Consider the following 14,175-nt stretch of genomic DNA (forward strand, 5'->3'; position numbering starts at 1 on the left):
AAATAGTGTGCGTCAATCATAAGAAATGCATGGTATCGGAAACTGGGCTCCCACCTTACGAGGAGGGCGTCGTGCCTGTTCATTATCAAGAGGCATATGCGGACCTTGAAAGTGGAGGTCAATTGATTGTGTCTATGTGCCACGGGCAAATCATTTCTCTACGCGATTCATCCATACGTTGGCTACAGAGAGATACCAGCGATACCAAGCCCTCGCAGAGTCTTCAAAACACCCACGCCAATCCCAGGACAGTCTTCCACCAGGATGCGCTCGATTTTGCACGGCCTTTGTGCACCGACCACGTCCTGCCGCTTCCCAGGGAGGCGTCTTAGAGCCCGTTGTGTGTTGGGCGTCGCCGGGCGAGTAGACAGCCCAGCACTTCTAGGCGCCAATACGGCCGACGCCTCCGATCCTGCTGGACCCCCCAAACCATTTCGAACGCGCACGACACCATAAAGCGCAGGGCCTGTCACGTCCACGCAGTTCCAGAGCGTAATCTCCTTCAGTCGCGGACAGTACCGCACGCTGGTCGCCGGTGTAGTCGCGAGTCCACCGGCCGCGCCTGGCACCGCCGTGTTCGTCTTCTGAAGCGCCACAAATATGGGATCGACGCTGCCGACGTGCTCAAGGGTGAGGGAAACGAGTTGTGGGAGGTATCCGAGCAGATGATCTGCTGCTGCCGGCTCGATATCGACTTCGGAGAGCAGCAGATGTGTGAGCTGCGTCAGACGAGGGTCCCGGAGGAAATTCTCGAGGCGTGCAGTGCCGCCGACGAGCTCCAGCCTCTTCAGCTGCGTGGTATCGCACTGGCGCAACAGACATTCTGCGCCGTCCAGGCATGTGAGTGCGAGCCTATCCAGCTTGGGCATCTGCAGGCAGCGGTACTCGGCGGGCTCTTGCCACAGCGCTAGATGCGGTGGCAACATCTGAGCTATAGTATGGTCGTACGAGTTGCGGACGGCCGAAATATCCAGGTCTTCAAGCGCGGGAAAGTCGAAGATGTAAAGCAGGCGTTGAACATCGCTACCCATCGGATATGACCACTCTAGGCGGCGCAGATGCGTCAATGACAAAGTCTGGTAGTTCCCCGCATCCGGTTGTTGGTCGAAGACCGGAGCCGCGTCGCATAGAATCAATTCCTCCAGATGGGAAGCGTACTTCAAAACCATACGGAGCCCAGAAACCGTCAAGTAGTACGCCGGAATCGGTGTGCGATGTGAAGAAGGTGGAAAAGAGAGCTCTAGTCGGCGCAGCCCAACAAAGAAACATGAGTGCATCGTCGCCACTGGTATCCTGCGGAGTCGCAAGCTGGTAAGCTGCGAAGGGCCCGGGTCTTCCGACTTCCTGTCCCTGGCCAGGAAAAGCGCCCTGCTAGGGACGGCGTCGCTAAGCAATGAGATATCGAGGTACTTGAGAGTTCGTCGTATGACAGGATTGTTATTGATCGCAAAAACTGCAGACCCTGCCAGTGACGGTTCCCTGCACCGTATGAGCAGCGCTCTCATCCTGCGACACGGGATCTTGACGAAGATGTTCATCAAGGAGACCTGAAGCTTCGGATCTGGCGGCGGCGGCATGATGCACACGTCGAGAAGACATGCATCTCCGCTGCGCTTCAAGAACGCCGAGGCGGATTTAGGCAAGGAGTGGTCCGGCGGCAAAGAAGCGGAGGCCACGTCGACAATGAGGATGAAAGACCAGAGCTCGCGCGTGCCCAGCGCAACGCTCCTCCAACGCGAGCAGACGTGGCTCAGAGCGATCGGCAGCGCGCGCCGCTGCGCCGCCACCTCGTCTTGCGCCTCTGATATGCTGGCGAGGTCGTAGTCGGCGGCGGCCGTGAAGACGCGAGCCAGCACTTCGTTCGGAAGCCAGCTGATGGGAAGCTTCTCGCGCTCTAATTCATGCCGCCTTTCCTCTAGCCCTTTCAGCTCGTCGTCTATCGATCTTTTGAGGCGTAAAGTCTCGTCAATGACGCGTTGAAGGTCCGCTTGCCGGCGATGCAGGACGTCCAACTTCGCTGAAACCGTCAAGAGCTCGGTCTCCGCCTGAGCCACCCTTGGGTGCTTCATTGTCCTTGCTTGCAGGTATGTAGAGTCGGCGGCACGTGGTAGACCGTGAAAGAGCCCTGACAGTGGCACGCACGCCGTGTGGGTTTGAGTTTTGAGGAGTAGGAGATCGACCGGCTATATGTGCTGAGAAGGGCGTCAGAATTGATGTGCGCCGTAAGACACGAGGGAAATTGGCATACCAAATACTGGTAGGACGGCGCGAGGGATGAAGAGCAAGTCAGGAAATTCCGCCGCGTCACGGCAGCAAAGCGTGGGAACGACATCGGATCCGCCCGGGAGCACGGGGCTTCACGTGCAAAGTTGAACTTGATCGTCCAGGATCGCAGCGTCCTAGCTCGCTGACCGCATATGACACTCAAAGTCGAGCTTTATGTGCCAACATGATAAAAGGAGACTCTATCTTTGCAAATAATGCTACATTCGATTCTATCTACAGAGCCCAAACGCTGTCTTGCTCAGGGTGTATTTTCTGACCCTATGTCAGCACTCCGGAAGGCGATCTGAAGCGCTCGCCAAACTCACCTCAATGTTTACACTTGCCAGCGCATCCAATACACCTTGGCCGGCCCACCGCTCAACTTGTCCCACCTGCTCAGGCGTGATGAAACCGCGCGACTGGCGTGCCGCAAAGATAATTTGAGCACCCGCAGCCCGGATCGTCGTGTCCGGCGCAGCGACGCGGGCGGCGACTCCGGTGTCTTTGTCAGTAGACTGCGACGCCGCCTTCCCCTCCGATATGCTGGGCTCCACGGGACCGGTGGCCAGCGGCGGCGCTCCGCTTGAGGCGGTCGTGCGCTTGCGGCCCCAGCAGCGGGCGAGGTGATACAAATGGAAGGTCTCCATCTGCGAGCCAACGTGCGTCAGAACGAGTCTGAATGCGGTGATACAACCGCAGTGGAAAGTGACGTACCTCGAGCGTCGCCAGACCTTCGACTTCGCGTAGCAGCCGTTCGATGAGACCGGAGTTGTGATCTGGGAATGATGTCTGACGACCTTGCGAGGAGTAGAAGCTGTGAGGGTAGGTAAGCGTCTTACGGTAGCGTGGGCGCAAAGCAGGAAAGATACGCTGTACAGAGACTCCATTTACCTGTCCGCCGACGCATTGACAGTGCCGCCAAGAATTGGAGCGGGCCAATCAGCAGGCTTTGCCGCCTCCAGAGCCGCTTGAACCTGCGAACAATAAGACAATGAGCGCGGAAGACAGGCGAGATGAGATGCTCACGATGTCATGCAATTCCTGGTCAGCGCTTGCCTAGAAAACACGTCAGGACAGGAATCTGTGCGCGTCGCAAAAGATCATACCGGCTTGCTGACCATATACGCATCTTTCGGGTTCTCTTCCTCGCAGTTCAGGAAATCGAAGTCGACGTTGCGCCACACGTTCACGCACGCGCGCGGTACGACAACGGTTCCCGGCTGGACATCGAGGAGGCCGCCGCAGGATCCGAGCCTACGATGAACATATCAGGCGAGGATAATTGAAGGACGGATATTACTGACCGCACGATCGCCATGTCGCCAACGACGCATTCGCGCGACTCGCGAACAAAGAAATCGAGGTTGGGCGAGCCCTAGATCTGGACATCAGTATAGGCCGCACAAATGGGTGCTTCGATTCTAACTCGAGTCCGGTAGAAGAAGGGCAGAGGAGCGGAAGAAAGGAGGGGCAATAAGATAAGACTTGCAGAGGCGGTAACTCACCATACCGATGCTCATGATAGAGATTGGGACGCCCTTGTAGCGCCCAGTGATGGTCAGGAAGCCACGCTCAGAAGCGAGCGTGAAGGGCTTTGGCGACGCATCTAACAGCGACGCTAAGGTATGCGCGCGCGAGGGCGAGCCCACAGTGACCTGTCGGATGTTAGGCGGCCTGCCACCACCATCCGACCTTGGCGGATGCTTACGATGCGGTTCGCGACCTCGCCTGGGCGGACGCCTAGGTGGTAGACACGCCCATCGGCAGTACGAGGGAAGTCTGTTGTACAATGGTTCAGCAGAAGCTCGGGGAGAAGCGTTGTGGCCACATACTGGCGTCCGTTAGTGCGTCCTTCATCACAATCAGGACGAAGGCGTAGATTCTCAGGGGTGCGATATCGGCGATTGCCAGCGGAAGATGCCGAGGAGGGCAATGACGCTTCGGCTAGGCGGTCTGGCTCTGACCATCATGGTGGATGATATGAACGGTGGATATGAAGTTCGCCCTGCTTCAGCACCCTTCCTCCTCTATCTAAGCTCGCAAATCTCTGTGACATGTCTGATGACCTTGATGTACTCGGATCCATCGCATGGTCAGAAACCAACTTCAGAGGACTAGGCTGGTGATGTGAAGACCTTCATATTCTGTTCAGCCGATACCCAGAATCACAGTCAAGCACCAGCGCTGCTCTCCACCGGGCCGGACGGGAAGCATTGCGACCGGGCTTCAAAATTTGAATGCCCATTCAACGTTGTTGAAATGCTACTGTATATTCCGGAATAAACGTCCTCGAGTATATGTGATGTCCCGATGGAAGTCCTTCACAATTCATTGAAGCGGGCGCCGCGCCTTGTACCCGAAAAGGGCTTGCTATAATGCGCTTTGACCGTCCAGCCGCCCAAAACGGCAACCAATATCACTGGACGAGGACCCGGCCCCGTCCGCCCACCACAGCCCAGCCGCACCCACCACGTCACCCTCTAGTAACCACGGGACCTGCAGCGACATCCCCCAAACCCTCTATCCCAGTCTGGTCTTCCCGCGGAGCATATCCTGTCCCCTACAGGAATTCTCCGCCTGGGAATGCTGCTGACCCCATCGCCAGCCCCCGAAATAACCAGCCAGAACTTCCCGCGCAAGACCGCGCCCCATTTCCACGCTTCTCTCTCGACCCTGTGCCCTGGGCGCTCTGCTTCCTCTGGTCTCATTCCGCTCTCGCCGCAGGCCCGCCCGCTCGACGAAGGAGGGTTGCCATACGCCGCATCACGCGCGAGAGATGGCGGCGCGGGGGCATTGCCTTCGCCAAGTTACCCGTTCCAGGCCCCGCCAGCAGCACCCAGCGCCCCAAAATTTGCCCGCCCTTGGACGGAGAGGAGGGGGCAGGCAAGCCGAATCACTGGCGCTGATGCCGCTCGCAGCGCGTCCACGGCAGCGCCCGCACGTCAACGGCGCGCCCCCATGGCAGCTCTTTGCCCCATCCCGATTTCTACTTTCTTCCGGGGCTCGGGAGCCAGATCTCTACGCGCCGCTCTTGCTCCTACGCGCTGAACTCTCTCTGTGCCGCCGACCGTCTGTGCACCCCGATCGCTGACCTCGCTCTCACCTCCAGCAGTGCGGCGCCGCGCGCGGGCGCCCCCAAAGAAGCCAGATCACTCCAGGGTAGCAACATCCTCCTGCGCCTCCCATTGGCCGGCAGTAGTCTGACTCACGCCGACATACGAACCGCCCTCGAACCCACTCCGAACCGTTCTGATCACGAGCCCCCGGGCCAGATCCGCTGAAGTCACCTCGCTTTTGCCCGCCAGGTCCCCATCGGTGATATCCCTCCCCCTGCGCTTGGCGCGGTTCCAACGCATCTGTGTCGTACGCGGCCTCTACCCTGGCCCCCTGTCATTGTACGTTGTCTGTCGGTGTCAGCGACCCAGCGTTGCGTATGTGCACGATCGCTCCGACTCGCACTCTGTCCTCCTGATATTCTCTGCATATTCGACCTTGTTTCCCTCCATCTCGTGCTCAGTCTGTAACAATTCCAGACCGCGCTTGGGCTTGGCACGTACAATTATAGTCCCGATGGCTATTTATCGGCATGCATCCTCGACATCAGCAAGTGCGGGCATCCGATAAATGGGTGCTCGGAACACTCCCCTCGCTCCCGTGTCATACAAATTGACCTCCGTCCCGATTTTTTGGCGTGGAGATACTTCTCGAAAGTTGAACTTGCGCCCCTGTCCTCTGCCTGCCGTATCTCCTCGCAACACTTGTTCCTGGGGGACCCTTCCCCTCACGCTGTCGCCCCCAGCCTAGTACAAGGTCTTACCCGCCTTGACGCCGACGCGCCTTCTCTCGCCTGTTAAACTTCACTCGCGATCTTCCAGAGCACGCGAGGCGCTTCTTCTCATGTCTTCTTCGCGCTGCGCATGTAAAACGTCTCTCAAGGTTCTGTGTCTTGGAAGCCTGCTCAATTGCCGCGCTTCCATTGGCCAACGCGATTGATCTTGCGCGGAGCCGCAGACGGCCACATTCATGCGCCACGGCCGACGAGCTCTATACGAAGCGGAGGATATCTGAGCGATTCTGCCAGCGGACGCCCCTTGAAGGATTCTGCCATAGTATAATTCACCGAATTCAATGCCCCCGCGATTCTATTACATAGTACCCGCTCTGAATAAACTGTCCGCATTTGGGTCAATAGGCGCTATACCTCAGGGTATACACATCTGCCTAATGACCTCAATACTTAGCTAGTGTGTAGATTAGCCTATGCATTCAGTAGTGATTATGCCGCGCTATGCTTGCTTGGCGGGCTGTCTTCGCTGTGTTGAGCGTACCAGATGTCCTTCGTCGGCGAATCTCGCTGAATTGGATCGCTAGCGGGGTAGCAGATCCCATAGACTCGGCACATTGCGCTGGGGGATGATGTCAAGGTAGCGAGCGCGGGCGAGAGGACCCACCATGGCCACGAAGTGCACACGCTGGGTGGGGAGAGTGGGGTGCGCGGCGGGGCCAATGAGGCGCACGTGCGGATGGTCGGTGGCGCTACGCCCACGCTGGGATTTTAGGTTCAGCGACCAGGGAGGGAAGCTGAGGAAGAGAAGGCGGCGCACCATGCTGGCTCTGACGGAGGAAAATTTGCCATCGGGTGGCGCCCAATGAGCGCATACGAGGGCGCTCGGGAAAACGAGGCCGACGAGGCTGGGAAGGTCGAAGAAAAAATCATACCACACCTCGCACCTGCTCGCGGCCGTCTTCAACAAATGACATTTGTTCCTGCGTTGGGATTGGACGTGTCGGCGTCGAGATCGAATTTGTTGCACCGCCGAATTTGTGTCTGTCGCTGCATCGATATTACCCTGTCGCCGCGCCGAGATATCATTTTTACTGCACCGAGATCGAATTTACTGCTACCCCGAAATGTCACTCCTTCCTGCTCCTCGATCGAATTTGTTGCCTTGTCGAAAGCGGACGTTTCACCGGATCGATGGACACTAGTTGTTATAAGACACAAGCACGATAGATAGCTCTACTATACAGGACGATCAGCAAGCACAAACACGACGCGCGGTAATAGATAATACGTAGCGGAGCAGGGGACACATTCACGGCGTAGGCAGAGCCGACAAAGCACTGGAGGCACGCGTGCCCGGCCGATCTCCTCGCGCCTACCGACGGTGATTAATCGACAGGCCGGGGTGACGAGTCGGGGACGGCAGGCGGGTCGGGACAGCAGACGCGGGCGGCGAGACAAGACGCAAGGGTAGAGTACGAGGAGGAAAATATTTGTTGGAGACAACACGCATGGGGGGAAAACGGCACGCATGAGTAGCGTGAGTATATGAAAACAGCGAGCGTCCATCCGAGCCCAGAGACCGTCCGTGTCCACACCAAGAAAAACCCGGGGAAAACGAGGAGGAGAGATAGTATGTACATGCGCGGTAGAATTAGATTGCGGCGGCGGCGGTGGTTGTTTGGTTTATTCGTTCGGTTTGGTTCGTTGGCTGAGGCGTTGGCAGTTGGTGTGGCTAGGGTGGGAGGCTGGGGAGCGGGCGGAGGGTGAGGACGTCGGCGATGGTTGGTGACAATGTAGAGCATGAACGCGTCGTCGAGGGACAATGGCGCCGCGCGGCTGACCAGAGCTGCGCGGTATTTATTATCACGAAACGGCGTCCACCATGTCTGGGCGTCTGCACGGTCGACGTTAGCCAGCCGCCCGGCTCCAGCCCGTCGATGATCGCACCTCGTCCTTCCTCGCCCAACATCGACCCCTCATTGCTCGCGCTTCGGCCACATCAAATCCGGCGCGGACGGGTTGTGCGGTGACGCGCTCCCGCCGCTCCCTGCGTACCCGCCCAGCCGTGGTAGCGGCGGCAGTCCCACACGTCCGGTGCCGAACAGTGAGTCCCCGCGTAGTGAACTGTCACTCCGCGCAGAGGACGTAGACGACGAAAAATCAGGCCCGCGCGGGAACTCTGTCGAGCGCGACGCTGAGAGCGCGGGGAGGTCACTCGTTCGCGAGACGTCACCACCCATTCGCGAGACGTCGCCGCCCATTCGCGAGACGTCAACGCCCGCCCGCACGGCGATCTCGCGCGCGCGAGCAGCGAGGTCGGCCGAGCGAGAGTGCGCGCCGTCGTACTCTGCGCGCGCCGTGTAGTCTGCGCGCGAGTAGTCTCCTCGTCCTCCTGCATAGTCACTGCTGCCCGTGCTGCTGCTGCCGCCAAAGTCGCTCGCCCTGTTGCTCCCGAAGTCACTCGCTCGCGTGCTGCCAAACTCGCTCGCGCGGTTGCTGGCAAAGTCACGGCTGAACTCCGACCTGTTGTACTCCGACCTGCCATATTCCGACCCTCTTCCGCCGCCCAGCTCCGAGGTGCGGCCGGCGAAATCCGAGCCTCGAGACGCATAGTCCGAGCTGCGGGAGCCGTAGTCACTCGACACGGGCGGGAGGAATGCGCGCCCGCCACCAAAACCGCTCCCACGCCCGTCGAGGCCGAAGAGTGAGGGCGCGGGGACGCCTGAGGAGCTGGAGAGACCAGAGGGAGAGCTGGAGAGGCCAGACGCCGTCGAACCAGATAGCCCTGACGCCGTCGAGCCAGACAGTCCAGAGGACCCTGACAAGCCCGACGACCCAGACACCGAGCCCTGCCCCTGCCCACCATATCCACCAAAGCTCGAGAACGCATACGGATCGTCGCCCGCCAGCGGCGCCGGCGACGCGCTGCTCCCCGCCAGCCACGAGCCGTGCGAGGACGAGGACGGCGAGTAGCTCTGCGGCCGCCTGCCCGCCCAGCCGCCCATGTACCCGTGCCCCTGGTGGTGCTGCAGCGAGCTCGGGCGGTGGAGCGTGAAGTCGCTGAGGCGGTCCGGGAAGTAGTCCGCCTCCCTGCGCACGCCCGTGTCCGGGTACGGATATGTGGCGGCGCGCGCGGGCGGGGTGTCGCCCGCGCCGTCGTCCGCGGGGCCGTGCGCGCCGTGCTCGTGCTCGTCTGCTTCTGGCGAGCCGCCGGTGCCGTCCGCGCGGCGGCGGCGGCGCGCGCTGTTGTTGGGCTTGCGGCGGTAGACGTACTCGGGGTACTTGGAGTTGAAGTTGTCCTTCAGGTGCTTTGCCTGGTCAAGGTAGAATTGTTTCTCAGACTGGAGGAGGGAAGTCAGTGGTTTGGGTGGGACGGTGGCGCGGGGGACCCACGAGCGGCATTTGGGTCCACTCCTTAGACAGTATTTTGCTGATCTCGCCCGTGCGCATGCTCTGGTTCGCGGCGGAGAGCTGGGGGCGGCGGCGGCGGGCGAAGATCATGAACGCGTTCATGGGGCGCTTCGGGGTGCCGTCCGCGTTGAGTGTCTGCGCGATGAGCGCGGCGTTGGGTTCGGCCTCTAGCAGACGTTATGTTAGTGGGCGCGGGGGGGAGAGGGGAGCGCACCCGTGTGGTGCGCGTCTCGCGCGTCTCCGCGAGGATCGGGGGCTGCGGGGACGTCTCGCGGTCCGGCCTGGGCATCACGAGCGTCATCGTCGCTGGCGGGGCGTGCGGGGGAGGGGGCGCGGCTCATAGGCTCGCGGGGGGAGGCAGGAGGGAGACGGAGAGCGCGCGGGTGGTGGAGGCTAAGTATGTGGCCGCGCAGATGTCGCCGGTTTCCTTTCCCAGCGCGCGGCGATGTTGACGTACGGGCGTGCGCCCGGGCCAGTCCCAGAACGGGCGCGGGGGGCGACCCGGCTCGCCATCTCGCCGCTCAGATCTCGCGAACCGTGGGTGGGGAAGCGGTCAGGTGTGTCCGCGCACAGGCACCGTCACGACGGACACAAACGAGACCATCACCCCCTCGTCGTCTCTTCCCTCTCCCGCGGCGGCAGCACCAGCAGCACCGTCCCCGGCGCCCGCCCCAGCATACACTCTGGCGAGAATATCGCGAACGTCTGCCGACCAACTCCCAGCCCAGCACTCGAAGGCGCTCGCCCAGATCACCAGACCTCTCGCCCGGAGACATCACCTCAATTCAACCGCGATCACGTAAGCACGAATTAAACTTCGCCTTAGTCACACGGAACCAAATGCAATTTTGATCGACTTGGAAAACAAGGCCCGTACCTAAAATTATCTAATTTCCAGCATTGCGGCCCATCACCGTGCATGTCTGTCACTCGTCCATCACGAGAATGTCGGCGGTGGCGGCTCTCGAAACAAGGTGGAGGCGACGAGCAGCGGACGCGCTGGCACCTGTTTTCCGGGAGTACTCGCCTGCTTCCCGGGCTCGGAAGCTCGGTGCTCGAGAACCTGTTTTCGCTCGAGCACTTGTTTCTCGCGCTCGGCAGCTCCAGCACCGGATCCCTCTCCCTGTCCTCGCTTCACGGCGCGTCGATCATCGTCCTAGGCGCCCCGGGTGGCGCGCGAGGGGTGTTTGGCGCTACCGGGGGCGCGTCTCGCGCTACCGGGAGCTCCTCGTGCGTCGATGTCGGGTCTCCGCCCTCGACGTCGGCTCCTCGACCTGCGGTGGCGCGGCTCGCTCCAGGTGCTGCGGCAGGACCCCGATTCCTGACTCCTCTCGCTGGTTCTGGTGGATTATCTCGGGTCGTTGACTACTCAGCTTGTCGCAGTCGTACTTTGGATCCCATACTTCTCGATCCATCAGGTTGCAGCGCTCTCTGGCTCTGTTCCCGACGTACTGTTTCGTGTCATCAACGATGAACCTTTCCATTTTCGTTCTCCAGGCAAATTCCCATCCGTCTCAGGCCCTCCATCTTCTCGTTTTGTTCTCGCAGGCCTTCATCTTTTCGTTCTGTTCTCGCATTCTGACGGCGGTTAACGGCAGCTGACGGCGCATCAAAGACCAAGACCCTCCAACAGCGCCGCCTGATGAGGGTTGGGGCGCGGCCTCACGAGGGTTGGGGCGGGGCTTCTCCGTCTGTCCTACATGCCCGTACTCCCAACAGGCTACACGCCCCGTGCTCCCAACGGGCTCGCGCGGGCGCAGGCCGCACTGGATGGCCGTGGTTGCGATGATCGCGGTCTTGTTGCCCAGTCCTCCCCGCAGATTATGGGAAGGGAGGCCGCGACCCGCGCCGCGGAACCCCCTTGTCAGCCATGGTTCTCCGCCTCGTCAGCCAACTCGCCGGCTCCGTCAGCTATCTCGCCGGCATCGTCACCTTCGTCAGCCATCCCGCGTCAGCGAGTCGGTGCACGGAGGGTGCCCCCCACGAGTCGGTGCACGGAGGGCCCCCCCACGAGTCGGTGCACAGAGGGCGCCCCCCACGAGTCTAGGATACGGGTTCGACGGGTTGCGGCGCAGGCCGGGTCCTTGCGACTCGGAGGGAAGGACCAACTCGGAGGGAAGGACCACGAGTCTACGACGCGCGTGCGGTGTATTTTGGACGCACCACGGCGCGTTGAGATCTTGGGGCTCGGAGAGTGGGAGCAAGGCGCCCCCTACGACGCGTGTGAGGCATATTTTGGACGCACCACGAGCCCCGGACACACCACGAGCTCGCGACGCGCACGCGCCCATGTCGAACCCGATATGATGCGGGGGCGCCAACCTCTTCGTCTCGTGGGCGCCAACACCCGTGCAGGTGTGCCGGCATGACGGACACAGTCATGTCTGGCGCCTGGTCTTCTCTCTCGTCACGATCAACTCTCCGGACTCGTCATGCTGGGCCGCCTCTCGTCATGTTGGACGGCCTCTCGTCATGTTAGACGGCCTCTCGTCATGCTGGACGGCCCCGAGGTCTCTCGTCACGCGCTAGTCAATCTGGGGACGCTCACTGACACGCCGGGGGACGCTCACTGACACGCTGCTGCGCCTCCGTCATCGCTGACCTCTGGATACCCAGCTATCGGGACATCTGCACTCTCGAAGTCCTTGGGGATCTTGGCGCAGCGGACAGGACTGGATGGCTATCAGCGCTTTGGGTCCCTGTACACGTCTCGCTCGCCTCATATGCGTTGTGAAGTCCCTCACACACATCCTTCGCGCCCTCACGCACACACCTCGCGCCCTCACGCAATACCCTCCGCGCCCTTCATCTCACGGCCGCGCGCGACAGCAAAGTTCAACTCACCGCTCCTGATCTTGTACGCTTCCCCGTGATCGCGCGGCGACAAAGTTCAACTGGCGCGCTCATTCCCCTTCATTCCATCGCCCGACACTCCCATCACTCGCTCAGCACCGTGATCACTCGCTCAGCACCGTGATCACTCTCTCAACACTGTGATCACTCGCTCAACACCGTAATCACTCGCGACCCACCTTACTCTTCCTCCCCCGGTTCCGTCGCAGAGTCGGAGCACTGGCCGTACCGCGCTCAACAGACTTGTAACCTGGTGCGGACAGACTTGTCACCGGGCGCGGGCGGGTGATGGTCGTGGGGTTCGCGCTGCGCCGGGAGGGAGTCATCGAGGAGGGTGGCGGTGGGACCAACACAGTGGGTGGCGTATCATGAGGAGGGTGGCGTATATCGGGCTGCTAGCGCGTCCCACAATTTCGGTGCCAATTTCTAAGTACGATGAACGCGAATATCAATACCTTCCGCGTCATCCACTGCGAACACCTTCAGCTTTATCTCCCGGTAATATTTCCGGTAATTCGTTGACACCAACCGCACTGAGTCGACGCCTGCTCTGCACGCTGCAGTACTTCTCTTTCCTGGCGGGATTCGGGCGCATCTCTCGCCGTGGCCTCTCGATGATTTCCGCTGCGACGATGACCCAGAAGGCGAGGCTCGACGTACGGTGTCAAGACAAGTCTCAAAAAATTGCACGCGCCGTCAGAAATTCTGCCCGCGCCGACAGGTCGTCCCTTCTGGCTTCCCGTCACTGCGCCTACGCCCTCTCGCCGGTTATCGCGGACGCTGCGCGGTCGTCTTCGCTCGAGCGAGAGGTTCTGGCTCAAATCCGCGTTGGGCAGGTGTGCTAGCAATCGGAGACCAGCAATTCTAGCAATCGGAGACCAGCATTTCTAGCCATCGGGGACCAGCATTTCTCCTAGCAGGCCCGCCTCAGCATTCCTTCGACCAGCCCGACGCTTAAAAATATAGATATAGTCTTTTGAAGCCCGACCTCAGCAACCCGACTCCAGTACTCCGACCCTGGCGGAAAGAAGACCTGTCTATGCGGAGTTCTGCGCGTGGGCCGACGTCGCTGGGCATCCTGGCGTCTTCTCTCTTTCCTTGGAATAATCCGTTGCGACGCGCCGGCCTTCTTCTAGGTCCGCCAGCTCTGGCAGGACGACGCGTCGGGTCACCGAGCTCGACTCGGACCAGGTGTGAGGGACGATTAGGTTGACGCGTGCGGATCGCGTTGGGTCGTTCAGTTCGACCAAGGGCCGTTTAGTTCTACCATGGGTCGATTCGTTCGACCATGCGCTTGGGTTGCCCGCTTAGCGCGTCCGGATCGCCTAGCACGAGCGACGCGCAGGACAGCGACCCGTCACCGTTAGCAGCTCGACTTTGTCATATCCAACAAGCTTCTCGCCGGGCGATCTGAGGATCGCCCTCGGCATAATCGTCTCCGGTCCTCTCGGGGGCGAACGAGGCGGCCCAGCGCAAGTCGATCCTCGACGCCATGAAACTCACCACGCAAGATTTACTGTATGGTGACAATATTATTCCTTGGCTTTTCCCGTGCAGAGTACTTCACTTCTAATATTTCCTGTGGTTGGGAGCGCGACTCGGAGGACGCCACTCGTCGCGACATCGTCGAGGTTTCCCAGGCTCAGCATTCTTCCCTGTAGCTCAGGATAGTAGCTATGTACTGTGATGCTCTTTTCATCACCTCTTTCTCGTCACTCCAATCATAGCGGAATGTGGCTTTTGGCTTGATTGAAGGCGCCATTGCCTCGCTCATAATCCTCTGGCTTGACTAGTCAGTCATCTCTGCAAACATTCAGAGCAGGTAGATGTAAGCAAGCACGCTACCTAGAAGTCTTCAA

At 60.3% G+C, this 14,175-nt stretch overlaps 8 protein-coding genes across 8 annotated transcripts; 3 read left to right on the forward strand and 5 right to left on the reverse strand.

Moving 5' to 3' along the window:
* Nucleotides 1–128: 128 nt before the first annotated feature.
* On the reverse strand, nucleotides 129–2,275 carry SCHCODRAFT_02555280 (uncharacterized protein). Its single transcript, XM_050343707.1, has 2 exons — nucleotides 2,249–2,275; nucleotides 129–2,192 (listed from the first exon to the last, which is right to left on the reverse strand). Exon 2 carries the CDS (start codon nucleotides 2,067–2,069, stop codon nucleotides 183–185), a length of 1,887 nt encoding a protein of 628 aa, XP_050197595.1. The 5' UTR covers nucleotides 2,070–2,192; nucleotides 2,249–2,275; the 3' UTR covers nucleotides 129–182.
* A 133-nt stretch (nucleotides 2,276–2,408) lies between these two features.
* SCHCODRAFT_02641582 (purine and uridine phosphorylase) lies at nucleotides 2,409–4,140 on the reverse strand. Its single transcript, XM_050346212.1, has 10 exons — nucleotides 4,098–4,140; nucleotides 3,974–4,044; nucleotides 3,771–3,920; nucleotides 3,570–3,640; nucleotides 3,372–3,519; nucleotides 3,292–3,321; nucleotides 3,157–3,239; nucleotides 2,980–3,079; nucleotides 2,592–2,912; nucleotides 2,409–2,538 (listed from the first exon to the last, which is right to left on the reverse strand). Exons 1-10 carry the CDS (start codon nucleotides 4,120–4,122, stop codon nucleotides 2,500–2,502), a joined length of 1,038 nt encoding a protein of 345 aa, XP_050197596.1. The 5' UTR covers nucleotides 4,123–4,140; the 3' UTR covers nucleotides 2,409–2,499.
* Nucleotides 4,141–4,708: 568 nt separating this feature from the next.
* On the forward strand, nucleotides 4,709–5,757 carry SCHCODRAFT_02641584 (uncharacterized protein). Its single transcript, XM_050346213.1, has one exon. The coding sequence runs from the start codon at nucleotides 4,849–4,851 to the stop codon at nucleotides 5,311–5,313; it is 465 nt and encodes a 154-aa protein (XP_050197597.1). The 5' UTR covers nucleotides 4,709–4,848; the 3' UTR covers nucleotides 5,314–5,757.
* On the reverse strand, nucleotides 5,325–5,788 carry SCHCODRAFT_02641586 (uncharacterized protein). The gene has a single exon (XM_050346214.1). The coding sequence runs from the start codon at nucleotides 5,619–5,621 to the stop codon at nucleotides 5,415–5,417; it is 207 nt and encodes a 68-aa protein (XP_050197598.1). The 5' UTR covers nucleotides 5,622–5,788; the 3' UTR covers nucleotides 5,325–5,414.
* Nucleotides 5,789–7,124: 1,336 nt separating this feature from the next.
* On the reverse strand, nucleotides 7,125–7,956 carry SCHCODRAFT_02641591 (uncharacterized protein). The gene has a single exon (XM_050346215.1). The coding sequence runs from the start codon at nucleotides 7,580–7,582 to the stop codon at nucleotides 7,289–7,291; it is 294 nt and encodes a 97-aa protein (XP_050197599.1). The 5' UTR covers nucleotides 7,583–7,956; the 3' UTR covers nucleotides 7,125–7,288.
* A 72-nt stretch (nucleotides 7,957–8,028) lies between these two features.
* On the reverse strand, nucleotides 8,029–9,804 carry SCHCODRAFT_02517503 (uncharacterized protein; the record flags this gene model as incomplete). The annotated part of the gene is made up of 3 exons (XM_003026828.2): nucleotides 8,029–9,393; nucleotides 9,446–9,630; nucleotides 9,678–9,804. 3 exons carry the CDS (start codon nucleotides 9,802–9,804, stop codon nucleotides 8,029–8,031), a joined length of 1,677 nt encoding a protein of 558 aa, XP_003026874.1.
* SCHCODRAFT_02096838 (uncharacterized protein) lies at nucleotides 9,484–11,050 on the forward strand. The gene is made up of 2 exons (XM_050341775.1): nucleotides 9,484–10,262; nucleotides 10,362–11,050. Exons 1-2 carry the CDS (start codon nucleotides 9,909–9,911, stop codon nucleotides 10,935–10,937), a joined length of 930 nt encoding a protein of 309 aa, XP_050197600.1. The 5' UTR covers nucleotides 9,484–9,908; the 3' UTR covers nucleotides 10,938–11,050.
* A 113-nt stretch (nucleotides 11,051–11,163) lies between these two features.
* Nucleotides 11,164–13,274, forward strand: SCHCODRAFT_02517983 (uncharacterized protein; the record flags this gene model as incomplete). The annotated part of the gene is made up of 5 exons (XM_003026923.1): nucleotides 11,164–11,818; nucleotides 12,080–12,164; nucleotides 12,580–12,670; nucleotides 12,880–13,152; nucleotides 13,185–13,274. The coding sequence occupies 5 exons, from the start codon at nucleotides 11,164–11,166 to the stop codon at nucleotides 13,272–13,274; spliced, it is 1,194 nt and encodes a 397-aa protein (XP_003026969.1).
* Nucleotides 13,275–14,175: the final 901 nt, after the last annotated feature.

The sequence above is a fragment of the Schizophyllum commune genome (assembly GCF_000143185.2).
Source record: "Schizophyllum commune H4-8 unplaced genomic scaffold SCHCOscaffold_13, whole genome shotgun sequence".
Taxonomy (NCBI): Eukaryota; Fungi; Basidiomycota; class Agaricomycetes; order Agaricales; family Schizophyllaceae; genus Schizophyllum; species Schizophyllum commune.